Source organism: Hyperoodon ampullatus, assembly GCF_949752795.1.
Source record: "Hyperoodon ampullatus genome assembly, chromosome: 6".
NCBI classification, from domain to species: Eukaryota; Metazoa; Chordata; class Mammalia; order Artiodactyla; family Ziphiidae; genus Hyperoodon; species Hyperoodon ampullatus.
In genome coordinates, this window is record NC_136919.1 from 37,865,788 (window position 1) to 37,893,076 (window position 27,289).

General features: G+C 43.8%; 2 protein-coding genes and 1 pseudogene across 4 annotated transcripts in view; 1 reads left to right on the top strand and 2 right to left on the bottom strand.

Annotated features, from left to right (window-relative positions):
- Window positions 1–1,656: 1,656 nt before the first annotated feature.
- Window positions 1,657–16,414, top strand: PRPF4 (pre-mRNA splicing tri-snRNP complex factor PRPF4; the record flags this gene model as incomplete). Of its 2 annotated transcripts, none has more annotated exons than XM_079706323.1 (14): window positions 1,657–1,683; window positions 2,442–2,622; window positions 4,518–4,704; window positions 7,442–7,529; window positions 7,940–8,019; window positions 8,199–8,292; window positions 8,828–8,922; window positions 10,387–10,445; window positions 10,898–11,021; window positions 12,396–12,485; window positions 15,146–15,268; window positions 15,379–15,486; window positions 15,577–15,695; window positions 16,221–16,414. In XM_079706323.1, 14 exons carry the CDS (start codon window positions 1,657–1,659, stop codon window positions 16,412–16,414), a joined length of 1,569 nt encoding a protein of 522 aa, XP_079562449.1. The 2 variants fall into 2 exon arrangements, with proteins under 2 accessions (XP_079562449.1, XP_079562450.1); XM_079706324.1 differs by having other exon boundaries at window positions 2,445–2,622.
- A 2,213-nt stretch (window positions 16,415–18,627) lies between these two features.
- On the bottom strand, window positions 18,628–19,047 carry LOC307055083 (large ribosomal subunit protein uL22-like; annotated as a pseudogene). Its single transcript has one exon. The product of its transcript is annotated as a large ribosomal subunit protein uL22-like (transcript).
- A 2,391-nt stretch (window positions 19,048–21,438) lies between these two features.
- The window catches only part of RNF183 (ring finger protein 183), a gene marked incomplete at its 3' end in the record, with an annotated part of 124,669 nt that continues 118,818 nt past the window's right edge, over window positions 21,439–27,289 (bottom strand). Inside the window, exon 2 of the mRNA XM_079706550.1 lies at window positions 21,439–22,049. Within this exon, the coding sequence (XP_079562676.1) occupies window positions 21,439–22,011 (573 nt within the window). The 5' untranslated portion in view covers window positions 22,012–22,049. The remainder of the gene's footprint in view (window positions 22,050–27,289) is intronic.

The window sequence follows — 27,289 nt, forward strand, 5'->3', positions numbered from 1 at the left end:
GTTTCCATGTCCTGGCTATGGTAAATAGTGCTGCACTGTTGGTGAGAATGTAAATTGATACAGATACTATCTTGATTCCAAAGTAGACAAAAGGTAGAGGAAGCCAAGTTCCAAGGGGGGAGAATGCTTAAAAGAAAAAACGGGGACTTCCCTCGTGGCACAGTGGTTAAGAATCTGCCTGCCAATGCAGGGGACAAGGGTTCGATCCCTGGTCCGGGAAGATCCCACATGCCGCGGAGCAACTAAACCGGTGCGCCACAACTACTGAGCCCACGTGTCACAACAACTGAAGCCCACGCGCCTAGAGCCTGAGCTCCGCAACAAGAGAAGCCACCGCAATGAGAAGCCCACGCACCACAACGAAAAGTAGCCCCTGCTCGCCGCAACTAGAGAAAGCCCACCCAGCAACGAAGACCCAACGCAGCCAAAAAATAATTAATTATTTTTAAAAAGGGAAAAGAAAAAACAACTGTGATACATTTTAACTTTTCTGCAAACTACGAAAAGATCGCCACTAGGGAGCAGTATAGAGTAATGGGTAAAAGTGCTTGTTCTGGAGGCGAAAGGGCAGAGGGCGCAGATTCTAATCCCATCGCCACTGCTCTTGGACCATCAGCTTCACCTTTCACTAGATCTTGGTTTCCTCGTCTGTACCTGTACTCTATTGTTGTATGGACTGAATGTCGTATTGCAGCGTAAATTCCTGTAACATAACCTGGCATTTAGTAAACGCTCAATAAACAGGCATTATTATTGTAATTGTCCTCGGGGAGGGTAGGGGGCTCTGTCCAGCTCGGGAAACACCAATATTTTGACCATCTCCACCCCCGACACGGGGACAAAACCTTGTCTTGTCCATCTCTGATGCCCCAGCACCCAGCGCACACAAGGCTGTGCAGAGTTGCTAGCGTGCAGTTTACCTGACGCCTCACATTCATCATCTCACTCTGAGTAAGATAGACCGGGCTGAAGACAGCAAAAGCAGGCCTTGGCTCCTCCGCCAGGTCTTTATTTTCCTTTGGCGCTAGAGGGCTCTTCGAACTTATTCTCTCGCCACTGCCCAAATCCACCGAAAACCCACCCAGCTCAGAAGAAACCGCCGAGAGAACTTCCTGACAGCGGAAAAGAATAGCACTCCTTCCGCAGTTCCAAGGCCGCACTCGCTGGTCCAGGGCTAGGGTTTCCATGGCAACACGGTCCTTCGCTCCCGTAGGACTTAAAGCCCCTCGCAGGGCCCGGAGCAACAGCAGGCCCCGGAAGCCGTCTATTCACTCCCCGAGTTCAGTCCGTAGCCGCGCGACTCGCCGCACCTACCTCTTTTCAGACCTGTTCAGCCGCTTCCCGGAACCTCGGCGCTCACCCCGAATCTCCGGCTAAGCCAACTGGACTACACTTCCCAGACTGCTCTGAGTCTCTCTCCTCGCAGAACCCCGTCCTCCGCGTGCTTTTCTCGGAGGCTCCACGGAACAAACCACTCGACGCGCCCAGACTCTTTCCTACTACGATTCCCATCATGCTCCACGCCGCGCAGGACTCTACGTCCGCCCGCGGCCCACTTCCGGTAGGTGTCGTAATTCCGCCTTCCTGGGCGCGCGGTGGATGGTCTGAAACGTAGAGCACGGCTTTCGGTGGAGCTGCGCGGCTCCGGAGCCCAGCATGGCCTCCTCACGAGCTTCCTCCGCGGTACAGGTCTCGGCTAACTCTGGCAGGGAGCGCGGAGGGGTGGGGGTCCCTGCGGAACAGGGCCGTTAGGGAACGGGCTACGGCGGTGGAGGGCTAAGGAGGAAGGCTGCCAGACTCGTTCTGGTCTTAGAGAGCGGAGCAGCGTTTTCCTGATCCCTGAGTGCTTTCCTATTTTAGCCCATTTTCAGCTCTTGCTACAACCCCTTTTCCGTCTGGTTCAGAAACGGAGTTCTGAAAGGGAGTAGTGTCTTGGCCAAGATTTATGACAATGTCAGACCTCTTAATTGTAATGAGGCCTCCTAACTTCCTATCTACTGCCCCACGTCTGAAAACGTTTGAAATGTATAGACAGTAACTTCGTAACTTGTCCCCCTTACCATCGCGTTGGTTATTTCAGTTATCTTTGATATCGCCTGTGATGAGCAGTAACCCTGGAAGTTTCGTAAAACCCAGGAAGAGATTGCACTTGCAACTGAATTAAGTAAACATGTTCCAAAGCACGCCTTTGATAGAAAAATCACCAAGAGAAATTCACTAGTTTTATCTATCTCTTCCTATCTGCAAAACTTAAGTGACCGAGAGACTGGAATCACCCCGCGACCACGTCCAAATCAGGGAAGACACATCTTAACCGGTGTCCAATTTGTCTTTTCTTTAGAGAAGAAATGGGATTGAAGCTCTGGATAAGCTTCATCCTTCTGGGAGGTCTAGTAAATTGCTAAGATTAAGCTTTAGGTTAATCCAGGTCTTTAATTTAGCAGGCAACCAAAACTAAGGCATCTGATGACTTAGTCGCTCCTGTTGTGAAGAAACCACACATCTATTATGGAAGTTTGGAAGAGAAGGAGAGGGAGCGCCTGGCCAAAGGAGAATCTGGGATTTTGGGAAAAGAAGGACTTAAAGCAGGAATTGAAGCAGGGAACATTAACATAACCTCCGGTAAGATGCAAACTGTGAGTCCATCTTTACCTTTGGTGCTCAAATTATCTGTAATGATTACCTTCCTAAACTTAGATATCACTAGTTTAGTGTCAAAAAATTTCAAATATTAGACTTGCATCTATCATAAGGCCATACTCTCTGCTCACTCAGTATCATCTGGAGAACCTTTTTCTTAAAACCTTTTATACAGTTTTTCTTCTGTGAATTGTTAGTAATTTTACTAGGAATTTATTCATTGTGTATTTGGATTCAAATTGATTCCATTTGTCTTCTGGAGATATAGCATAGTTGTGGCATTGGTTTGGAGCTACTATGGTTCATAATATTCTCCCTTTTTTAGTTTTCCAGTTATTTTTCACCCAAAATGAAATATCTCTTTTAAATTATAAAAGTAGTAGCCATTTTTATTTTGAAAGAAATCAGAATACAAGTTTTTTTCCATAAATGAAACCACGATAAGCAAATTGTTCTGTAACCTGCATTTGTCATTCTGTATACTGTTGAGGATATGTTTTCATGTCAGTAACTAGTGGTCCACTATATTTTTGAAATAAAATTATTCATGTTTGCCATGAGAAATTCAGAGTGTACAGAAGGGTATAAAAAGAGTTCTTTGCAGATAGGACTTCTGTCAAGTTTCTCATGGATCCTCCCATGCATTTTCTTTTCTATACACATGCACTTCAGTGACTTTTTAAACCTTTTATGTTATTTTAAACGTAGCTGCATCACTACTATACTTTTCCTTTTTCATCGAAATGCTTGTATTTGGTGTGAGTTTTAAAACTAGCTGATAGATGATCCAAAAAACCTTACAGTCAAAGAATATCATTTTCATGGTAATTATTTCCAGTTAGTGTCCCTATACTGAGACTATTTCAGAGAGTAGCCTTGGCAATTGTTAAAATAATGTTTCTATTTTATCATGGATAGAAAGCCTGCATAACTTATTTGTTAAAGATGCTCCATACTCTTATTGTCTCATGCAAGCTATGTGTTTATGTAAGTTTGCCAAATGAAACAAGATGGCTTCAACTATTTTTCTGCCTTTTAAAACCTCGTTTAGTTTTCTGTGTTTGGCATACTTTATTTATTTTTATTTATTTATTTATTTATTTTTTGGCTGCTTGGGTCTTCGTTGCTGTGCGCAGACTTTCTCTAGTTGCGGTGAGCAGGGGCTACTCTGCGTTGCGGTGTGCGGGCTTCTCATTGCGGTGGCTTCTCTTGTTGCAGAGCACGGTCTCTAGGTGCATGGGTTCAGTAGTTGTGGCTCGCGGGTTCTAGAGTGCAGGCTCAGTAGTTGTGGCTCATGAGCTTAGTTGCTCCGAAGCATGTGGGATCTTCCCAGACCAGGGATAGAACCCATGTCCCCTGCATTGGCAGGCAGATTCTTAACCACTGAGCCACCAGGGAGTCCCTGGCATACTTTAATAAACTGAGAAACTGTAAAGTTTGTAGTAGATTAAACAGTTAACTTTCCCTAGAGGCATACAGACTCCAAATGTAAGAAATTATTTCTGGGCTTCCCTGGTGGTGCAGTGGTTAAGAATCCGCCTGCCAATGCAGGGGACACGGGTTCGATCCCTGTTCCGGGAAGATCCCACATGCCTCGGAGCAACTAAGCCCGTGCACCACAACTGCTCAGCCTGTGCTCTAGAGTCCGCGTGCCGCAGCTACTGAGCCTGCCTGATGCAACTACTGAAGCCCACACACCTAGAGCCCATGCTCTGCAACAAGAGAAGCCACTGCGATGAGAAGCCCGTGTGCAGCAACGAAGACCCAACACAGCCAAAGATAAATTAAATTAAAAAGAAAAAAAATGGAAATTATTTCTTTCTCCCTACTTGAGGAAGGTCTGGTGATTATGCTGATGTTGCCGGTTCTTTGTACAGGAGAGGTGTTTGAAATTGAAGACCACATCAGTGAGCGACAGGCCGAAGTGTTAGCTGAGTTTGAGAGGAGGAAGCGAGCCCGGCAAATCAATGTTTCCACGGATGACTCAGAGGTCAAGGCTTGCCTTAGGGCCTTGGGGGAACCCATCACACTTTTTGGAGAGGGTCCTGCTGAAAGAAGAGAAAGGTGCCCTTTCTAAGTATCTACTGTCTTCTCTTTTAATCACAGGGTTCCAGGTCCAAATTTCAGTTGTAGCTAAAACTTTAATAGAATGTCTCAGATAATGTTGACAGAATACCTTATTAAATTTCATTAATATGTTTTAGCCCATAATTTAAGTCTTAGGCCAGTTTTTACTCCACTACTAATTTTTCTTTATAAACTATGAAGAAGATGTTAACACATTCCCTCCCTTCCTCTCCTCACTATGGAGTTGTGAGTTGGGTAAACATCCGTCACTGAACTCTGAAAATTTAAACAACAAACACATTCTTTGTCATTAACATAAGACATAATGATAAGTGTTTTTTGGGTGTTATTGCAAAAAGGCACTGTCCTCATATAATGCTCCTCTTGTGATTTTGAAGTTACAAAACCTCTTAGTGACAGGCTGGTTCTATGCAGTTATGCGGACCTGGCCTGCCTACCTGCCTCTTTAGGACTTGGGGCTCAGCTATTCCTCACTCATTACATTTACTCTCTTAAGGCCCTTACCGCTCATTTACTCTTCAACCTACTGCAAACTGATCAACCACTACCACGTTGAAATTGCTCTTAATTAAGGTCATCAACTCATCTTTATCAAGAATAGCCCTAGTACATTGCCACCTATTCCCTCCTTCAAACACTCCGTTTCCTTGGCTCTCAGAAGACCAAATCATCCTGGTTTTCCTCCTGTTTCTCTAGCTAATTCTTCTAAGCCTCTTTTTTTCCTGTTTATAAACTGCTGTTTTTTGCCCTTATCCTACATTAACCCTGAGTGATCAAATCCATGCCCATGGCATGGATTACTCTGTGTATATATATATTCTGATGACTCCCAGGTCTCTGTAACCTAGATATTCTATAGGTACTCAAATTTGACATGTCTAAATTGAACTCATCTATTTTCCAGTTCTCCTTGCAAATAACAGTACCATTCACACAGTTTTCAGTTGAAAACCTGCTCACCTTCTGTGTAACCCATCAGCAAAATCTTGTCTCTTCTGCTTCTGAAATGTACCTCCAGTGTGTCCTCTTTTCTCTACCTCCATTGCTTTCACGTTTAGACTGTTGTAATAGCCCCAAATGTGTTGTGTTAATTGTTTGCTTAAAATCCTAGTCTTCTTTTTTTTAAAAATTTTTAATTTATTTTAATTTATTTTATTTTTGGCTGTGTTGGGTCTGTCATTGCTGTGTGCGGGCTTTCTCTAGTTGTGGCAAGCGGGGACGACTCTTCATCACGGCGCACGGGCCTCTCATCATGGTGGCCTCCCGCTGCGGAGCACGGGCTCCAGGCTCGCAGGCCTCAGCAGCTGTGGCACGCAGGCTCAGTAGTTGTGGCGCACAGGCCCAGTTGCTCCTCAGCACGTGGGATCCTCCCGGGCTCGAACCCATGTCCCCCACATTAGCAGGCAGACTCCCAACCACTGTGCCACCAGGGAAGCCCCCTACAGAGTCTCCTTATTAAACTTAGAGTAAAAAGCTCCTAATCATGCTCTTCATCCTTGCCTTGTGCCACTCTTCCCCAGGTTACTAGACTTAGCAGCCATAATGGTCCTGCTGGGATACTCAAGCTCTTTTGCTGTCTTTCCACTGAATTTTTCTCTTTTTGTCCCCCTTCCTTGCCTTTTAGAGCTTTTTTATTCTTTTGGTTTCAGCATAAATGCCACCTCCTCAAAAAAGCCTTTCCTAACACCTGACCCCTTGTAAAGTAAGTCCTGCCATTATTAAGAAAGTAACATACTTTCTTAATAGCCTTTCAGAGGGTTTACTTCTACTGTTTATTGTTTGTCTTCTCCACCAGCAAAGTCTGTCTTATTGTGTCCCTTAAATGAATGTCTTGAGTCCCCACTGCCACTGTCTTGATTCAGTCCATAAGACCCAGGGGATACAATAATATGCCTTTGTTCTTCCCTCTTCAGTCCATTCTCCATACTTTTCCAGGGGTCTTTCTCAAATGTAAACCCTCCTTACCATGGCATTAGGAGCTCTTTGTGACCTGGCCCCTGCTTAGATTTGCAGCCTTATCTCTCACCAACCCTTTCCCAGAACTCTGTGCTCCAGCCATATTGAATTGTTGTGATTCCAAGTTCAACATGCTTTTCTTGCCTCCAGACCTTTACATTTGTTGAACCCTCTGCTTCAACTGTTCTTTCCCATTCTTGACCCATTGACTTGATTACTTGAGGACTCAGTTCAGGTAACATCTTCTCCATGAAGCCTTCCCTGATTCCCTCCAAGCCTAGGTTGTTTACTCCTTTTATGATTCCCTTAGCACCATGCACTTACCACTGTCATAATACTCTAGTTCCCCGATACTTTCTGTATGTCCTGTCCACCCCCCACTCCCTCACCCCCCACTATGCTACTTGAAATCAAGGACTGTTTCGTAGTCATTTTTTATACTTAGCACCTGAGCAGTATCCAGAACATTGTGGCACTGAGTGAAGGTTGTCTGTATTCACAGCCCAAGTGGTAGCAGTGTTGGAGCTAGTTGACTCTAAGTTTAACAGGGTAATTGCTTTTAGTTCAATTTAGGGAATCTTCAAATAAAGACTACCGAGTGAGAGAAATCACACTGGAAGTTTAGGCATCACAACTTGACCCTTAAAGAAGGTTGCTTGGGATTTGAATGGTGAGAGAGTAGGGCAGGCTTGCCGCCTTCTTAGGTATACTTTTCACAGTCTTAACTCTGTTTAAATTCTGATCTTTTTTGTTGCAGGTTAAGAAATATCCTTTCAGTGGTCGGTACTGATGCCTTAAAAAAGACCAAAAAAGATGATGAGAAATCAAAGAAGTCCAAAGAAGAGGTAAAAATGTGTCTTTGGCTTCATAATATAAACATGCAGGAAACAAGGGGGTAGTTCTCTCATTTTCTGTTTTCTGTGGGATGGGGAACAGGGGGAGTTGGAGACTCTACTGTTCTGGAATAGTTGTTGGCAATAGTTTGTGGTTCCTTTGTAGGTATAAATGGAGATAAGTGAGTTCCCCATTCAGGAAAGAACCATAGCATTCCTGGTGTCACTTTTAACAAGTAACCAGAAACTATCCAATAAGAGTTCATAGAAAGAAACACAAGAGAAAGCACATATACCTGATTTCATCCTATTACTGAACTAATTCATCTTTTTTCTGGGCAGTTAACAATAGGGAATTGACAGCTATGAAAGGGGCAGGAATGCTTCAGACTTGACATTTCCGCTCTTAATTTAACTTTCAGTATCAGCAAACCTGGTACCATGAAGGACCAAACAGCCTGAAGGTTGCTAGACTGTGGATTGCTAATTACTCACTGCCCAGGTAAGGAGAGCCTCGAGAAGGAGGAAGAAACATACTTTTTCTTATTTCCTCTCAAGGACTGAGGAGCTGCTTTATAATGACTGTGGCTATTAATTGAAGTTGAGTGGTAAAGAGACTTGTATGGACCTTTGTTTCCAACCCATTTGCTCAGGGTTAATAATGTTATTTCTGTGTCACAGGGCAATGAAACGCTTGGAAGAGGCCCGTCTTCATAAAGAGATTCCTGAGACAACGAGAACCTCCCAGATGCAAGAACTGCACAAATCTCTCCGGGTAAGATGCTCTCATCTTATATATATAAGATGCTCTCATATATATAATTGTCTAATATCCTAAAGATTCTTAAGTATTTAATAGATGCTCTACTTTGGCCCACCTCTAGCAAGTAAAGGCAGCTATACTTATTCCTCTGTGCTTACACTGTTGCTATGTGGGAGGAGCCATCAGCTAAGGTGGCAGGGAACCTACTGTGCTTTGTACTAGGCAGAGACCTATGGGTCTCCTCTTTAATTCTCCCTTTTAATATGTCAGACTGTACTTCAGATCTCGCCATGGCCTTCCTGTTTGTATTTAGCTGACATAGAAGCTAGTGATACTAAGACTGTAGGAGACAGCATGCTGGAGTTCCAGATAAGCCTTGACTCCATTCATTTGTATAAGTGTCTCCTAACAACAACAACAAAAAGGTGGTAGAAGATTCTTGGGGAGGGTTAAAACTGGAATGGTCTTTGGTTTTGTTTTTATGGTGGAAAAGCCAAGAAAGTCTTGGGTTAGCCTGTTAATGATCCCTTGTTTGTCTTTCTTTAAGTCTTTGAATAATTTCTGCAGTCAGATTGGGGATGATCGGCCTATCTCCTACTGTCACTTTAGTCCCAATTCCAAAATGCTGGCCACAGCTTGTTGGTAAGTCCCATTTTACAGTAACATTTTTTTCTAAATGGGGTTCAGGGGAAGAAATCAGTATTTGTCTTAGAAGGCCATTTCAGTACCATTTGCCTCTGCTTCTCGTGATCACACCAAACTAGAGATGCTAGTAGTAACCCACTGTAGTTTACAATATAGCCTTCAATTAGCAGTTCTTACTGTTCACAAGGTACCCCAGAGACCCATGACATGTCAGTCATATTCTTGGCATTAGCATCATTTTGGATCAGATAGTGAGCTTATAGACTAGTATACACACCTTGATATAACTTTTCTTTTTTGGTTATGTGACCTAGGCAAGATGCTTAATCTCTGTAAGCTTCACTTTTGTCACCTGTAAAGTAAGGTGAGATAATGTTTGTAAACATTTTGCCTTGATAGTGCCTAGTATGTGGTAAGGACTCAGTAAACTTGAATTATTGTTCTTATCTTCATTTTGTTTTCTACTCACCACATATGCAGAAAACTCTTAGGGTGTGATAACTTTGTTGTTTTGTCCTATTTAGTTACTTAGTTGTTCTTGAGGAACATTGTCATCTAGTGAGGGGGAAACTCGCTTGCATTGTACGCACAAGAACTACTTGACTAGGCAGAAATTGAGACTGTGGTTCAGGAGAAAGCCAGGGACCTACACAGATCCCTCCCCCTCTCCAAGCCTCAGTTACGTTCATTATAAAGTAGAAATGAGTATGTGTATAACTGACTCACTTTGCTGTACAGCAGAAACTAACACAACGTTGTAAATCAACTATACTCCAATTTAAAAAATTAATTACAAAAAATAAAATAAAAATAAAATAAGAAAAAAATAATAAAGTAGAAATGATCATTCCTGCCTTATATGTACCTCACAGGTCTGTTATAAGGATCATTTGATGATAGATATGAAAGTAATTTGTTGGAAATTTTCCAAAGTAAAACATTTTTTAAAAAACTGAAGTACTTTGGGGACTTCCCTGGCAGTCCAGTAGTTAAGAGTCTGTGCTTCCACTTCAGGGGGCACGGGTTCGATCCCTGGTTGGGGAAGTAAGATCCTGCATGCTTCACAGTGCTGCCAAAAAAAAAAAAAAAAAAAAAAAAAATTAAAGTACTTGGTAAGCAGCAAAATGCTATTCGTATTTAAGAAGATAGTATCATTATTAATATTAATGTTAGATAGTTTAATTTGTCCTACCTTCCCTCAGAAATTGATCCAAAAGTTAAGGAGAAGAGCAACTTGTGCTATAATATTTACAGTCCAGTAGAGGCCTCTGTTTGCATGAGACCTGGATGTAGCTTTCTTCTCTAAGCCTTCAAGCCTTTTCTGTTTCTTTTTCCGTCTGCCACTGTAACATTTTTGCGGAGTGGGGGTGGTGAGAGAGATTGTCCTTTAGTAATGTTACCAAGGTACCTTTTCCTTCCCAGACCAACCCTGGCTGAGATGCTTTCCTTTGTGTTTGTTAGGAGTGGGCTTTGCAAGCTCTGGTCTGTTCCTGATTGCAACCTCCTCCATACTCTTCGAGGTGAGTTAGAATCTTGTCTAAATCTCAGTCTTTTTCTCAGTGTGAACTCTTTCAAGCAATACAACTCTAAAACTCTGCCTGACACTCAGACCCAGTACACGCAGATTAATTCTTGATTTGATTTGACTTGGTTTGGTTTTCTCTGACTGCAGGGCTGGATGATAATGACTTCATACGCATACCACTTTTCTCTCATGTCCAGCCCCACTCTGGCATTTATAATCTCTAAACCAAGAAACATTTTTTTGTGTGTTTAGCTTTTTTTAATGCAATTTATATATTAATTTAAGTTAAAATAGTTCAATTTTTTACTAGTTGAATAGCTACTTTAATACTCTCTAGGTCCACATGTCCTCTGATACGTGTATATATAATATTTGTCATGTCTGTATTTACACTTAAGTTATAAGGGAGCAGGAACCCTTTAATTTTCATCTCTCACACTCCTTCAGGCCATAACACAAACGTGGGAGCAATTGTATTCCATCCAAAATCCACTGTCTCCTTGGACCAAAAAGATGTCAATCTGGCCTCTTGTGCTGCTGATGGTTCTGTGAAGCTTTGGAGCCTTGACAGGTGAATATTACCCTCTGTCCACACTGCGATCGCTAAAGTAAATAGTTGATTGGTTGGTCCTTGAGATTTAAAAATCTACCATTTAACCCCAGAGATGCTCTGAATCAAGGTAACTTGTGTGAAAATAGAATGGAGGATTTTTTTCTTAGACCTTTTCTCACCAGAGGAGTTGTGTCAGGTTTCCTTCTTTGTTAACTTTGTACCTTGATTTTTGCCTCTAACATAGTAGCCACTGTTTCCTGGCTCCAGCTATTCTGGAAGGATCCATTATACCTCCCATGCAATAGATTGACATTGGAGAAATGCACTATTTGGTAGCTTGACTAAAAATAATATTCTAGACAGCACATTAGTTCTTAGCAAACAGCCACAGGGGAGAGGAAGGAGGTTCTGTCTGGCAGTATTGCCAAGGAAGTGATGTCTACTTCCAATAGCATCATCCTTTACCTAGACTACATTTTCCAATTGCAACAGTTTTTTTTTTTAATGTGTTTGTGATGATTGTTTTCCAAGAAATTTTTGGAAGCACTTTGTTTGCCTAAAAGACAACTGAATTCAGTTGCTTAGTTTTCTTTCTTTGGGAAAGCACATGAGGCTTTTGTTCCAGGATTTTGTGAGGAGCTAATTAGTGTCTCCACTCTTTGCCAGACAAGATCTTACCTGTGAGCACAGCAAGTTTTAATTGGCTTTGGTAATACATAGCAATATTTGTTCCCCTAGGGCTTTAGTTAGTTCTGTGTATGCACATTGACAAATTTCCCTTTTTAATTGCCCTCTTTAGGGTTCATGTTTATTTCCTCTTGCTGGTGTTCAGACCTTCTTTCTGTCGTTGCTAGTAGTAAAATTTAATGGCCACCAAAAGGAAACTAAGCCTCTGTTTAGGAGTTCCTGTTTTCATGTGGATCCTTGGACAAGCTGAAGTTTGAGATAAATTTATCTGTAATCCACTTGCACCAAAACTTTTTGATATAGCCTTGCATCTCTATCAAAGTATGTTTTCTTTCTAGAATCTCAGCGCTCCTTTGGTGCAGAGAGCTTATTTTGCTTGTCAGGCTGAAATATCTTTTATTTTTCTCTAAGCAAATGATATAGCATTAAGAGTTTATTAGCATAGTGAATTGAAATAGGCAGTGTTTATTGAAGAGCAATTTTGCCCCGTGGGCACAGGAAATAGTCCCAAAGCTTTTATAATGACCTTGGGAAGTGAGTTAAATTATCATTAGTCCTAAAAGTTTAACAAATTACAGGTTTAGTTACAATTTGGCCTGTCAAACCATGCAGAATGGGTGTATATGTGCTCAACAGTTAATAAATTCAATGAGTATTTACATGACTGTAAAATAGTTTACTTACATATATGTGATTCCTTTTCAGTGATGAACCAGTGGCAGATATTGAAGGCCATACAGTGCGTGTGGCCCGTGTAATGTGGCATCCATCAGGACGTTTCTTGGGTACCACCTGGTAAGCCATCCTCTTATTGTTCTATCCATACAGGCCTGTGGCATCTTGTTAACCTTTTATGGCTAAACTGCCAAGTAAATTTTTAGAGCAGAGATCTTCAAGAGATTTTCTTGGACTTTAATAAATCAGAATCAGAAAATAATATATGACATAGTCAGGGCTAAGTGTATTTGGTTTTAAATTGCAGTTAATCTGAAATTTCAGAGTCACTGACTCCCGGAAAACTATTTTTCCCTCTTTCTTCTCTTTCTTGGCCAATACTAGAGGTATATATATATATATATATATATATATATATATATATATATATATATATATATATATATATATATATATATATATATTGCTATACAGTGTAATTTCTCTGCTTACAAATCAGTCTCCTTTTCTGGTTCTATAAATTCAGTGAGGCCAGAATCTGTTAAAGAATTTTTTGAGATACAATTTACATGTAATGGAACGGATTTAAGTGTGTAATTTAGTCAGTCTTGACAAATTCATACACTCATGTGGCCCACATCCCTGTTGTTGGAGGTCCAAGGGAACAGAAGGTGCCCACCAAACTGAGAAGGCATCTTGAGATTGAAAAACACGGCCAGCAGCTCCATATATCCAATGGATCCGTTTATCATAGGGTCACTTACTCACAGGGTGGGATCTGGCAGACAGCAATCCAGAAGCATTCACAGCTGCACTCTGCACCCCCAAGAGACCATTGAGGCAATTTTATAGTTAACCTAAGGTATGGGGGTATGTGTTTGGAAACAGGAAGTACATTCCTAAGTGAAGAATGGGTAACTAGTGGGTGCTGGGAATATATCAGCAAAGGTCTTCATCAGTGTTGGAGGACTAACAGCATAGAGGCCACCTGGTCCTAATGATTATTAAACAATATCTATTAACTACAAAGCCCTTGACTACAGAAAACTGACTTACCGCACAGTATAGTTCTGGGTCGGGTCAGCAGAAGGACAGGAAGAACTGTACAGGCCCAAGATAGCATCAGTTATGCTCATAGCCATACACTAGTCAATAGAGAGAACATTTTCATCACCCCAGAAAGTTCCCTTATGCCCTTTCCCAGTCAACTCCCTGTTCCAAAGCAACCACTGACCTGATTACTGTCACCATAAATTAATTCTATCTATTCATAGTTTATGAACTCATTTGTGTTCATTTGGCTTCTTTTTGATTGGCTTCTTTTACTCAGCATAACATTTTTAACATTCATTCATGTCGTTGCATGTATCAGTAATTCCTTTTTATTGCTGAGAAGTATTCAATTGTGTAACTCTGCCACAGTTTGTTTATTCATTCTCCTATTGATGGACACTTCGGCTGTTTCCAGCTTTTGGCTAGTCAGAATAAAGCTGCTATAAATACTCTTGTGCAATGCTTTTTGTGGATGTGTTTTTCTTTCCTTTGTCTTGAATAAATACCTAGGAATGCAATTGCAAGGTTATAGGGTAGATGTATATGTAACTTTTTTTTAACTTCCAAGTGGTTTTCCATAGTGTTGGTGCCATTTTACATTCCCAGAATTCTGGAATTCTGTTTTTTTTCACATCCTTGCCAACATTTGTCATTAATCAATCTTATCATTTTGCTCAGTTCAGCAAGTATGTAGTGAAATCTCACGGTTTCAATTTTTATTACTCTGATGACTACTGGTGTAGTCATATGCTTATTGACTGTATATTCTCTTTTGTTCGGTGTCCAAGTGCTTTGCCCATTTTTTTTATTGAGGGTTTTTTGTTTGTTTTGTCTTTATTTCCATATGTATTACAGTTCTACCATCATTTATGGAGGAGACTTTCACTATTGAAATTGCTTTGATGGCCTCATTGAAAATCATTTGACCATGTATATGTGGGCCTATTTCTATACTCTCTATTCTATTCTATTGATCTATTTGTTTGTGATTGATTTTTATATGCCCAGCATTCAGTTTAGGACCCAATAAATGCTCAATGAATGGAAGGACATAACAGTGAAATTAGGGAAGAAAGAAGGCAACAGAATCTTTGCTGGGCCATTCTAAGGAATTCTGTTTTTAAAACAGCCACTGAAGTCACTTCTCTGGTGGCGCACTGGTTAAGAATCTGCCTGCCAACGCAGGGGACACGAGTTTGATCCCTGGTCCAGGAAGATCCCACATGCCGCGGAGCAACTAAGCCTGTGCACCACAACTACTAAGCCTGCGCTCTAGAGCCCGCAAGCCACAACTACTGAAGCCCACGCACCTGAAGCCTGTGCTCCACAACAAGAGAAGCCACCACAATAAGAAGCCCGCACACCGCAATGAAGAGTAGCCCCCACTCGCCACGGCTAGAGAAAGCCCACGTGCAACAGTGAAGACCCAGCGCAGCCAATCAATCAATCAATCAATCAATCAATAAATAAATAAATAAATGTTTCTAAATAAATAAATATAAAATAAAATAGCTACTGAAGTAGGTTTATAGGAACCATGGTTTCCCAGTTAGCACCCAAGACAGATATGCTTAGTTGTTGAGACCTTGTTTATGCCAGAAAAGAGTTTGTTAATATGGTTGTATGAGTAGTTTCAGAAACATAACTTGAGCTACAGCTGTTTATAGCACTTTATACATTGTAGGAACTGAACATCTGCTGGTTAATCGTTAGTTTGACTTTTTTAGCTATGACCGTTCATGGCGCTTATGGGATTTGGAGGCTCAAGAGGAAATCCTACATCAGGAAGGCCACAGCATGGGTGTGTATGACATTGCCTTCCATCAAGATGGCTCTTTGGCTGGCACTGGGTAAGGCTTCTTCCACGTAGCGGGGGCAGCTCAGTAGTCTCACCTCTTAAGTATACTTGCTTCCACAGAGAACTGGATTCAAAATGTTCATTCATAAATTATTTTGTCAGGGGACTGGATGCATTTGGTCGAGTTTGGGACCTGCGTACAGGACGTTGCATCATGTTCCTAGAAGGTCATCTGAAGGAAATCTATGGAATAAATTTCTCCCCCAATGGGTAAATAAGCTCACTGAGTGAGGGGTGGAGAGGGTTATTGGCCAGAAAGTATTCTTTGTTCCTAACTTCAGTACTACATCTGATCCACAGCTACCATGTTGCAACTGGCAGTGGTGACAACACCTGCAAAGTGTGGGACCTTCGACAGCGGCGTTGTGTCTATACCATTCCTGCCCACCAGAACTTAGTGACTGGTGTCAAGTTTGAGCGTAAGCTTTCCTCCTGTTGTAGGCCTAATTACAAGACAGACAAATTGCACTTCTGAGGAATGCAGTCCGGGTGTTAAGATTTGGAAGTGGAACAGGAGAGAATTTGGACTCTATTGAAGGAGCAAATTATAATCTCCTTCCCTCCACCACACTTTCAGACAGAGCTATGACACAGCCTGCGTCTTGTTCCTAGGAAGTAAAGAAGACTTCCATGAATGTTTTGCTTTATTATTTTTTTTCCATGGAAGGTCCAAGCACTGAATCCTTAATATTATTCTGAATAGGTTGTCTATCAGGGAAAGAGCCAAAAGACCTTAATGATGTTATTTGTTTCCCTAAGTCTGCCTGTAGTTGTCTTTTTTTCGTCGACGTCTAGTAGGAATACAGATCAGAGTGTTGAGTTTTTCTGAATGTAGATAACCTTCCTTTTCAAAATAGTATGTTCTAGCAGATTTTGGGTCTTTTATTTTCTTATGCTTTTTTGAGTACTTGAATTCCTGAAGCAACTCCCCTTTTCTTTTGTAGCTATCCATGGGAATTTCTTGCTTACTGGTGCCTATGATAACACAGCCAAGATCTGGACCCACCCAGGCTGGTCGCCACTGAAGACTCTGGCCGGCCATGAAGGCAAAGTGATGGGCCTAGACATTTCTTCCAACGGGCAGCTCATAGCCACTTGCTCATATGACAGGACCTTCAAGCTCTGGATGGCTGAATAGGCAGGACCATGGAAGAAGGATTCTAGCCTCACTCTCTCTTTAGAGCCATTTTCAAAGGAAAGGAATTGATGTGTTTTGTTCTGTCATGTGTTTTGCTAATTACCATATATAGATTCAAAAGAATTGGATTTCCATGTCAGCTCCCACTTCAAGCAGGCAGCCCAGTCCCTGGGTGTTGGTGAATCCCTTTCATGGTTGAAATTTTAACTTTCATCTTCCAGCCCTGCCATGAACTTTGTAGACATTGTTTTTATTAATCTTTTGTTTGAATGCCCTATTGCTTCCCTCACAGCACTCCGGATTGTGACTGACTCCATTTTTAATTCTTGAAACTTGGCTTTCCATTACATGGTACATGCTTCAGGACTACATGTGACCCAGAGAGCAAGGTGGCTGGACTATATTCTGGAAGCCCTCGAGTAGAGAGAGACACCTCACCATGCACTGGCTAAACCATGCCTGACAGAAGAACCCTGAGAACAGAAGGTGAAGAGATGAAGAGCTATGCTCAGGGTTCTGCAGTAGAGAGTATTTTACCTCTTCCTGTTGAGTTCACTGGGAATGCTAACTGCATTAGGAAGCTCAGAACTGAACATTTTCCTCGTCAGAAGATGTCTTCCATTTTGCTTTCAAGTTTGGCATCCTTTGTGTTACCCAAAAGCTAGGCCATTGTGCCAAGATTTCAATAAAATTTTTAGAAAGCAAACATGATGTCTCTATTGTGCAAGTTCTTTTCTATTGGTTATTTAAAGGATATACCCTTCATGTTGAGGTTACTCTGGAAAAAAATCCCTAATGGATATTCCTAAACATAAACCTTTTCTTTATTATACACTTGCTACAGAGTAAAATCCTATTGAAAAAACTGCCCTTTAAAGAATTATCTTGTATAGTTAAGCATTTTCTGAATCCTAGGCATTGGTCCACAGAGGTCCCTTTTTTTTAGTCTGAGATATAGCAAATGATCTCAAGTATGGTGTACTCCAATTCTGTCTCCTTAGTAAGCATTCTGTTAGTAATTTTTTTTAAAAATGGAGGGCTGTTGCATTGTGGGCGAGACTACCAGTGAACTGTATCAGGACTCTATAATTCTTACGCACTGGCCAAGCAGCAGTTACTTTCAGCTCTTTCCACCCCAGGTATACAACCACTGAACTCTGGAAATACACAGTAAATTCACACAAAAAATAGAGGAATTGGCAAGAAGAAAGGATTGCGTATAGAGAATTCAAGAAGGGCTTATACGATGGCTTCTCCTTGAACGTTCAAAACACTTTTCCTTTGCTGTTCCAGGGAGAATGAGAGTGACTTTGTCTGGCTCTGTCGTGCAAGCTAGGAATGTGTGAAATGTAGCTAAATAGTCTGTTTAATCTGACTTCAATTATAACCAAGTAGTTGCATATCCTGTGTACCTGTTAAGCTTCTGGATTATCAGCTCTACTCTCTGTTGGGCACTTCACTATTTAAGTATTAATGGACTCTTATTTCCTCCATAGTTAGCCATGAAAAGGAATTATTTTTCATTATTACCTTTGTAGTGTGTTTAATAATGAATGTTAGTGTATTAGTGTGCAACTTTCAAATATAGTGTGTTGAAGGTTTTCAGTTTTTCAAGTTGAAATTTTACCACTTGTTCCATTAAACTTGTCTTTTGTTTTGCAGGGGGTGGGTGGTTCCAAGAGATCTAGAGGGGTAGCAACTGGATGAAAAGATTTCATCTAAGCCTTTGGCCAGACGAATGTCTTGCGGGATATACACTTCCTTACTGGGAGTATCAGTGTCCGAAAGCCGTTAGCTGAGGAGCATATCCCAAGTGTGTCATTTCGTGCTAACGGTGAGACAAACGTCACCGCCATCACTTAATAGGACACTTAACCGCCGTCTAGACACCACCAGGCACATTCAGACATCTTGTTTAATCCTCACAGTCTTACGAGTTAATTATTATTCCCTCTTTTACAAAAAAACTGAAGTTCAAAGAAGATAAGTAACTTGTTCCAGGTTACCTAGTTAGTAAATGGTAGAGTCTGGTCCGTCTGTGACCTTATAAGAGATTTCATAGGGCTTTACTGAGTATGTCGGCAACATGGGCCAGACCAAAAAAAAAAAAAACAGTCCAGCCAGCATGGCCTGTTCCCTGTACCAAGTCTGAACTTTTTAAGTGCTCCACCTTTTTTTAAAAAAAAAACTTTGCATTTAGTTTTTTGCAGCATTTATTCCCAGGCCGTAAATTTTTGTTTCTTCTGGGATATCTTTTTCTTCTGTGCAACCTCCTCTTCTGGTTTAGGAACAATCTGTTCCTTTTCAGTAAGGATCATCTCAGTGTGGTAGGGAGAGCTCATGTATGGGTTGAACCGACCATGAGCTCTGTAAATCCTGTGCTGCACCTTGGGGACTTTGTTCACCTGGATGTGCTCAATGACCAGAGAATCTGCATCTAAGTTCAGCATTACTCTCCTCATTTTTGAGCATGTGCAGTAAAAATTCAGCACTTTGGGCCACTGACCCTGCATCCATCCCCACTGTTTGCCCTGGGCACACCTACCAACTCCACCATTGTAATGACAGAATGGCACACATTGCTTCTGTAAAGTGACATCCTTCAGATACTTGGTGGCTTTTCGGATGTGCATACCCTTCATGGCCTGGATGGTTTCACGAGTGTTCTTAAAGTGAACATGAAGATTTGAACCTCTCGGTCACCTCAGACCACTTACCGGGAAAGCCTGCTCTACCATTTATACTGCCCTTTTGAGGAGTCACTGCACCTCTTACTCTGACTTCATGCAAAAGGGAGTTAATTTTACCACTTCTACCTTGTGAACTTGCAAGGAGCCTATAGTGTTATTCAACAGGAAACTATTTGCATCTTGGGACAGATGATACTTTGTTGTACATTAAGACCCCTAAGAGTTTATAGAAGCTTGTTTCATTAAACTTACAAAATGTTATTTAGAAATGTCTTCAGCATTGCAGCATGTCTTAGCACCCCTGACCTCTGAGGCGCTAACAGCCAGAAGCACAACCCACCCCTGCATTGGGGTACCAAAGATTCCTAAATGCTCTCCAGAAGAATGGCACTGCCCAACGTTTGAACTATTGAACGTGAAGACAGAAGATGCCACAATGTTAAGTATATCCTTCCCTATCCCAGAAGACTCAAAGCTGTGTCTTGTTTGGTGAATCAGCCACTCCAAGAGTGTAAGTTCTATTTTGACTGAAAGGTCTCCACCACATGCTAGCTGGGTGACCTTGAACAAGGTAACTAAACTTGGGGAGCATCAGTTTCATCTGCAAAATAGGGGTGAAGCGTGCTTAACTCAGGAGCAGTGGTCCCTAGTACAGAGGCAAGTTTTCTTCCCTGAACTTCCCCCGGCTCCTCTCTTCCTTATTGGCTCTGAGAACATGGTGAGATCATTGCCTAATTTACCCAGCACAAGAGTTAAGGAGCAAGGATGTGTAAAGAAATGAAGTCAGTGAGGAGACATCAAGCCCCAGCCTTAGTATAATTATCTTCGATGGTGCAAATGGAGAGGTAGATGCTAGTCCCCTGGCAGGATATGTAGGCGGCTTTCCAATTTCATAATGGAGAACTTTTTCTTCACAGTGGAGCTTAAGACTGTTTGGTTTTACTAAACATGAAGTATGTATGTCTTGGCTATTTTGGAATATCTTGTACATTAAGACCCCTAAGAGTTTATAAAAGCTGGTTTCATTAAACTTAACAAAATGTTATTTAGAGCAAATAAAACCAATTTATGGCCTCTGAAAGCTTATTCTACATATCCCAAAAAACAAAATGTTATCTTTTTGTGATGGTGTTTTAACCGCTTTGAGATTGTTTCAGAGCCCTGAGCCACCAGGCAGTATTAAAAGTGAAGAAGAAATCAGAGTTTTAGGTACTGCAGAGGTGGCAACCTGTAGTCAAGAAGCATCCAAATCCTATCTAGTTTTCCTTGGTTCCTAGATTCTGTCATGTAAAATGAAAACCAGAATCCCCTGCCTGCATGGCCTGGGATGGGAACTAAGGCTTTTACTCTATGCGGGGTTTCTGCCTTACCTCTTTTTTTTTTTTCTTTTTTGGCCATGCCACACGGCATGTGGGATCTTAATTCTCCGACCAGAGATCAAACCCGTGCCCCCTGCAGTGGAAGCACAGAGTCCTAACCACTGGGCCGCCAGGGAATTCCCTGCCTTACCTCTCAAGGCCAGAATTACAATGGTTGGAGGAGGGGAATCAGAGCTCCACCCCGCACCTACCAGGAGGAATAAAAATCTTTTCCTCCAAATCCCAGATTTCTTTTGATCACTGACTCTGGTTTCTTTCACCTTTAAACTTTTTTACTCTTAACACTCCATAAACTACGCACTGACAAGAGGTCGTCTTGTATGAGCAGCAGCTGAGTGAACGTGCCCTCCTTGCTGGTAAGGACTCTGCCACCCCTGGCTCATCCTACGCTTCTCTGCCCCTAGTTCTGACAGAGGACCAGCCAACTGGTTGTTGAATGAGTGAGTGAATGAATTAATGAATGCAGGCCATTTTTACTGGGACTGGTGGCAAAACATCCAAAGAGAAAACTGAAAGGGGAAGACAAACACATTTGCTCACAATTGAAGTTCACTTTCCAAATTTTTTAGCAACTCCAAAAAATGTGAACTGAGTTTAAAGCAGCTCCAGTAAGAGTTGCAGCTTGCTGTCTGAGTGGATCAGGTTCCTGGATGCCATCACCCAGCCCTTTGGTACAACATGCTATGTAGCCCTGTCATCACAGATCTGCTTCTCGGCCCTTCCATGACCCGTGGTTCACACCCAGAGCTCTCTTCGTATCTTTTCCCATTAGCTTTCAGAGGTTCTCATTATAATAGGACTCTCTCCGCTCCCAGAAGCAGATGCACAGCCTAGCCGACCCCTGGCTTGTAAAAAAGAAAAATACTACAAAGGAAGACAACCCCAAATGAGGCTCTGCAGTCCTCATACCCAGCAGCAGCCAAGAAAGGCTTGGTTCTTTGTCTGGAACAGATGCTCACCCCACACCCCCAAAAACCTGCTTGGTCCAAAAGACAGAGAAGATGAGCAACAGAGTGACGCTGAGGATGACGGCCAGCAGGTAGGCAAAGATCCGGAACTGCGGGTTGCGGAAACACCCCCTCAGAGAGTCGTGGTTGGGGCTGGGGATGGGGCTGGGGATGGTGGTAGGGGCCACGTCCTGGGGGGGCCCAGTCTGGCTCCCAGGCCCGGGGCCGAGTTCCAGCGTGTAGGCCTGGGGCTGGCGCAGGAAGTAGCGGCTCTTGGGCTCATCTGTGAGACAGAGGTGGCGGCCTTCCAAGATGACGTGGTGGGGCTCCAGGCGGAGCAGGGTGAGCACGGCAGTGTCCGTGGGCAAGTCAGTGACAGGCTGTCCGGAGGCCAGCACAGTGGGCTGGCGACAGAGCGGACACAGCAGCCGGCGCCGGGCCGGAGTCACCAGGCTGAGGTGGGCCAGGCATTCCACGCAGAAGGAGTGGCAGCAGTCCAGCACTTTGGGGGTGTGGAACGTGTTGTTGAAGGGGTTCCAGCACACAGGGCACTCCGGCTCCCGGCCCTGCTTCTCCGCCATCCTCAGACCAGACACTGGGAGGTCTGGCAGGAGATGTCCTGGCAGAAAGGGAAAAGGAGCAAAGGAACACCCATTAAGCTCCGTGCCGGTACTTGGCCCTAGGCTGTGTCCTGTGGGTTGTTGAATGGTATTATCGCCCACATTTCACAGATGAAAAAACTTAGGTTCAAAGGTGAAGTGAAATGAACTTATCTACAAAACTGAACTAGAGTTACAAATGTAGAAAACAAACTTATGCTTACCAGGGGGTAAGGGGGGGACGGATAAATTGGGAGATTGGGATTGACATACACACACGACTATATATAAAATAGATAACTAATAAGGACCTACTGTATAGCACAGGGAACTCAATACTCTGTAATGGCCTATATGGGAAAAGAATCTTAAAAAAGGATGGATATATGTATATGTATAACTGATTCACTTTGCTGTACACCTGAAACTAACAGGTGTAAATCAACTATACCCCAATAAAAATTAAAAAATGAAGCAATTGTTTCAGATCACCCAGTCCCTAAGCCGTAGAATTAGGTGTGGCACTCCTGCAGCATCCCCTCTACCGGGCCCAGGCCTCAGGCACCCCACGATCATCGAGCTCCCGCGAGGAGACGCCCCCCTGGCTTTGGAAGTGGATAAAAATGCTCCTTGTGCTACACGTGATTGCCCTTGGCCTCTTGGGCTCCAGGGAGAGGGAGAGGAACCACAGTCAGTGCTTCCTGCTACAGGGCAAATATTTCCTTCCCTGCTGCCTCGGATCCTGACTAGCCCAGAGATGGGCTTTGTGAATTCCCTGGTCTACCCCTCCTCTGGAGGCAAATGCCAGGCCCTCTCTCCCTCCTCCCCTTGGGCTCAGTGCGACTGGCCCAGTCTTTGTGCAGGGCACTGCACTGGCCTGGCAAGGGGGCCTCTGGGAAGGCTTTGCCCCTTGACCTGGAAACATGGAGAGGCTCCCCTGCCCAGATCAGCCCTTCCAGAGCCTCCTCCCAAGATTTGGCCTCCCCTGGCTCCTCCTCCCCCCACCCCCCTTTGTCCTAGAAACTCCCAGAGCACCCACCTGGCCTTCCTTGGCACTACGGCTGTCAGGCAGACTACCCTGAAGGGCCTGAGGCTCCAGCCTCTTCCCCTCCAGAATCTGCAAAGCTTTAGGAGACTGCCTTCTCACCACCAACCCCGGGGCCCATCTCCATAGCAGCGTACACACAGCACCTGGAGCTGCCAGGTAGCCCAGGCTGCAGTCTCCTGAGCGCACCTGCCTGCAGCGAAGGCCAGAGAGCTGCCCAGGTGGCGGGTAGTGAGGTGAGGAAACAGTGTTCCTCTGGAGCGTGGCAAACAAGCAACCCTGGAAGCCAAGTAATCTGTGAGATTGTGGGCAGTCTCTTCAAGACCTGGGATTGCCGGCCTGGAAAGGCAGGGGTGGCAATTTCCTTCTTCTAGATTGTGGAGAGGGTAAGTGAGCCTTCTGGGCTTCCTCTCTCCTGGGCCCTCATTTCTTTTCTAAAGTGGCTGAAACCTCCTTCTCAAAGGGGCTGCCTGCCCTACCCTTCAATTGCTATGAAGTCCACCTGCTGCACAGCCTAAAGTCTCTGAATACTCTCTGAATATCAGATTCAACAAGTCCTCTCCCATCCCCTTCCGATCACTTAATGTGCCCAAGGAGCTACACCCAGAACATGCGAGCCCGGCTGCCTTCTTTGTCCTTAGATGACACAGATGGTCAGCCTGGCAGGCACTGACTGCTGAGATCTTGGAGTCCAAGACTCAGCCCTCCCACCATGCTTGGGACTTAAAAGCGGGAGTCAGGGAGGAGGACCACTCCAGCCCCACATCCCTATTTCAACCAGAAACACTTGACTTTTCTCATATTGGTCATCTGAACAAGTTGAAGACTTGAGCTTCTGAGGAAAAAGAAGTTTAAAAACCTCTTCTCCATCCTAACCACTCACTCTGCAGATGGAAGGCAAGAAGTGACTCTCACCCATGGTCACCCACTAGTCAGTGGCAACACCTGGACTTCCAGGCCACCACCATGCTGCTGTCAGAAAGGTAGAGCCCTCAGCCATTCAGTCCACCTGCTGGATGTGTGTTATTAACTGGATAGTGAGTGTTTGCCTTTCACTAGGAGATTCCTCGTGGCCAGAAGTCTCTCATGGTAGGAATCCAGGAACCGTGCAGGGGGGAGTTGGGGGTAACGAGTCTCCCTTGTGCCCCCGATATGACATCATCTACCCTGACTGAGTTGGTGCCTGAAGCAAAACCTGTTTACATTCTCACCCATGGCTTCCTGGTTTCCTTCTAGACCCTAGACCTCTGTCACTGCCTCGTGACAGGGAAGAGGAAGTGAAGACACGCAGGAGGAGGATGGAACAGCTCTGGCTGAAGCTCGGATAGTTTGCCAAAGATCCTCAACAATGAATGCCTCCTTCTGTGGACAATTCGTCCTCTCTACGAGCAGTCATTGAGTTAATGAGAGCTCGCCACATGCCAGGTGCTGTGCTAGGCACTGGGTAAATAATGGGGAACAAAATAGACATGGTCTTTGACCTCATGACGTTTAGAGTCTAGTGAGGGAAAGAGACATTTAATGAGTGATGGGCAATAAATACACAATTTTAATTAATACCATAAAGGACAAAAAGGAAAATGGGCTTAGGGGACTTGTTGCTTCAGGTGAGATCACCAGGGAAGCTTTCTCCAGAGAGACGATATGAAAGCCAAGACCAGAGGATGAGAAGAATCCAGCCCTGCAGGGTGGAAGAAGAGCATTCGAGCTCAAGGGAACAGCACGTGCCAAAGCCTTAGGGTGAGAAAAAGCTCTGTCGTTGTGGAAGTGAGAGGAGGCCGGGTGACTGGGGTGTAGTGGGTGGGTCTGGATGGGGAAGTGGCTTTTAGGAAGAAGCCAGAGATGCTGCCCTGGAGGCTGGGGAGTGCATCTGGGTTTTATTCTAGGGCTGAGCTTGTATGTATGTATGTGCTTGCCGGCAGGGGTGGGGGTGGGGGGGTGACCCAATCCTATTTCCATTTTTAAAGTAACATTCCAGCTGCAGAGCAGAAGACAGAGTGAAAGGGATGAGTGGAAATGGAAGACCAGTTAGGGGCTCTAGCCGTGGTCCAGGTTGGGATGGTGGGGCTTGATGCATGTGAGGCGTTGGTGGAGAAGATCAAAGGGATGGGTGAAAGATATCTTTGCAGATGCAATCAAATATACTTTCCAAGAAGCAGTGGACAGCATAGATTCTAGAACCAGGTTGTCAAGGCTATTGACCCCCAACACACTGCTTGTTAGGGCTGTGATTCCAAGTGAACTGTTTAACCTCTCTGTTCTTCAGTTTCTTCTGAAGAGGAAGCTAAAAGTGGTGCCTCAGAGGGTAAAGCTCTTAGACAGAGCCTGGCACCCAGTAAAGACTATATATGAGGTGGTTGCATTATCCCTTCAAATGGATTTGAGAGAGAGGAAGGCTCAAGGCTGACTTTGAGGCCATGAAATTTTCTGCATTGAGCTTTGAGGAGCCCCTGAATTCCAGAGTGTATCAGAAGCAGACCTTTAGTATTTATCAAAGGCCTTAAAATATACATAACCTTGATTCAGCAGTTCCCCCACTGGTAATTTATCCTGTGGAAATAATCCAGGACCTGTGCCAAGATTTGGGTAGAAAGCACGGCTCTAATGGTTAAAAATTGAAAACTGCCTAATTATCCAATAGTAGGACACTTATTAAATAAATTCTGCTCCATCCATACAAAGAGACATTCTGCAGCCTTTAAATGATGTGATAACACATCTATTGATATGGAAATACGTTCATGACATGTCATTAAGTGAAAAGAACCAGTAATAAAACCGTATTACGGTACGATCTAATTTTTCAATATATGTGTGCAATGGAAAAAAATGTGTGGAAAAACAAACACTGAAATGTCAACAGTGGTTATCTCTGGGGGTAAGATTATAGGTTTGTTAGTTAGTTTGTTTTTCATTCTCTTGCCTGAAAATTCTAACTTTATTGCAGTAAGCTTGTATTACTACCCTTAAAGATCTTCCCCTCCCCACAAAGCAGGCTTCCATTTTCTGAAGTTCCATGGCCAGAGCTGTAAAGGGATGCTCAAGAGGAGAGATGATCACTGTTGAATCAGCACCTGGGCCCTTATCTGCCATGGTCACCTCAGGCCTTGTCTGTGGTTTCAGAGTCTGTCTCCAGGAGGGACTCTGGCCACTTAACCACCAACGACTCACTCTCAAGCCAGGACATCCCAATACCACCCCAAAAACATCGCCTCAGTCTGTGACCAGGTCAGTCAGCCAAATATCCATTGTCTGTAGCATCACCCCCATACTTTCAACCTCCAGAGGAGAGAGGTGAAGAACTAGCATTTTTATAGGACTTCCCAGTTTACAAAGGGCCTCAGTCCTGGCCGGGATCTAAGTGTGGTGACTCACATCTTGATGGTATAATTTGCCTTTTGCAATTTTTTTCCATTTGCATAGACCGTTTGATTCTGTAAAACCACCCGCTGAAGGAAGCAGGATCAGGAGTCGACAGTGTGCAGCTATGGAACCAGACTTCTTTGCTGTGAGGTCTTAGACAAATGGCTTAACCTCTCTGAGCTTTGTTTTCCTCTGTAATATAGGCTAATGATCTCACCTTATGAGCTTGCTGTGAGGAGGGGATAATGACTGTTATGTGCCCAGCAAAGCACAGCAGATGCTCCATACATAGGTAGCGTGCTATTTTTACACTCATTTTATAGATGGGAACATCAAGGCTCAGAATGGTGAAGTGACTTGCCCAAGGCTTCACAGCTAAAGAATGGCTGAGCTTGAAAGATGATCCCAGGAGCCCTGCCTCCCAGGACAGCGTTCACCCGGTCGGTGGACGATGCTGCCTCTCAGGATGCAGGGCCCTGTGAGCCGTCCCTCCATGACCCTCCCTGGTTCCTTACCTGCTCCCTCAGCGCCTCCTCCACCTCCTCCAGCTCCTTTGCCTAGCACGGCCCTGCAGCATGTGCTCTGGGCTCTGACTTCTCCCGGCCTGGTTTCCAGGCGGCTGTGGGCGTGCCTCATTTGCATGGTCTTCAGGAAGCTGTTGGCCAGCTCTCCATCTCAGGATTTTCTCCCTTCCCTCTGCTGCCTTTGGACTGTCTGAGCCTACCAGGGACAGCCTGGAAGCTTTGGTTTCATCTTCCTCCTGTGAGTCACTCTTGCTTTTTCTCTAAGGGGGTCGAAGTCCACTCATCTTTGCAGGCCTCTGTTCTGCACCCGGTTGGCCTCCTGCATCAC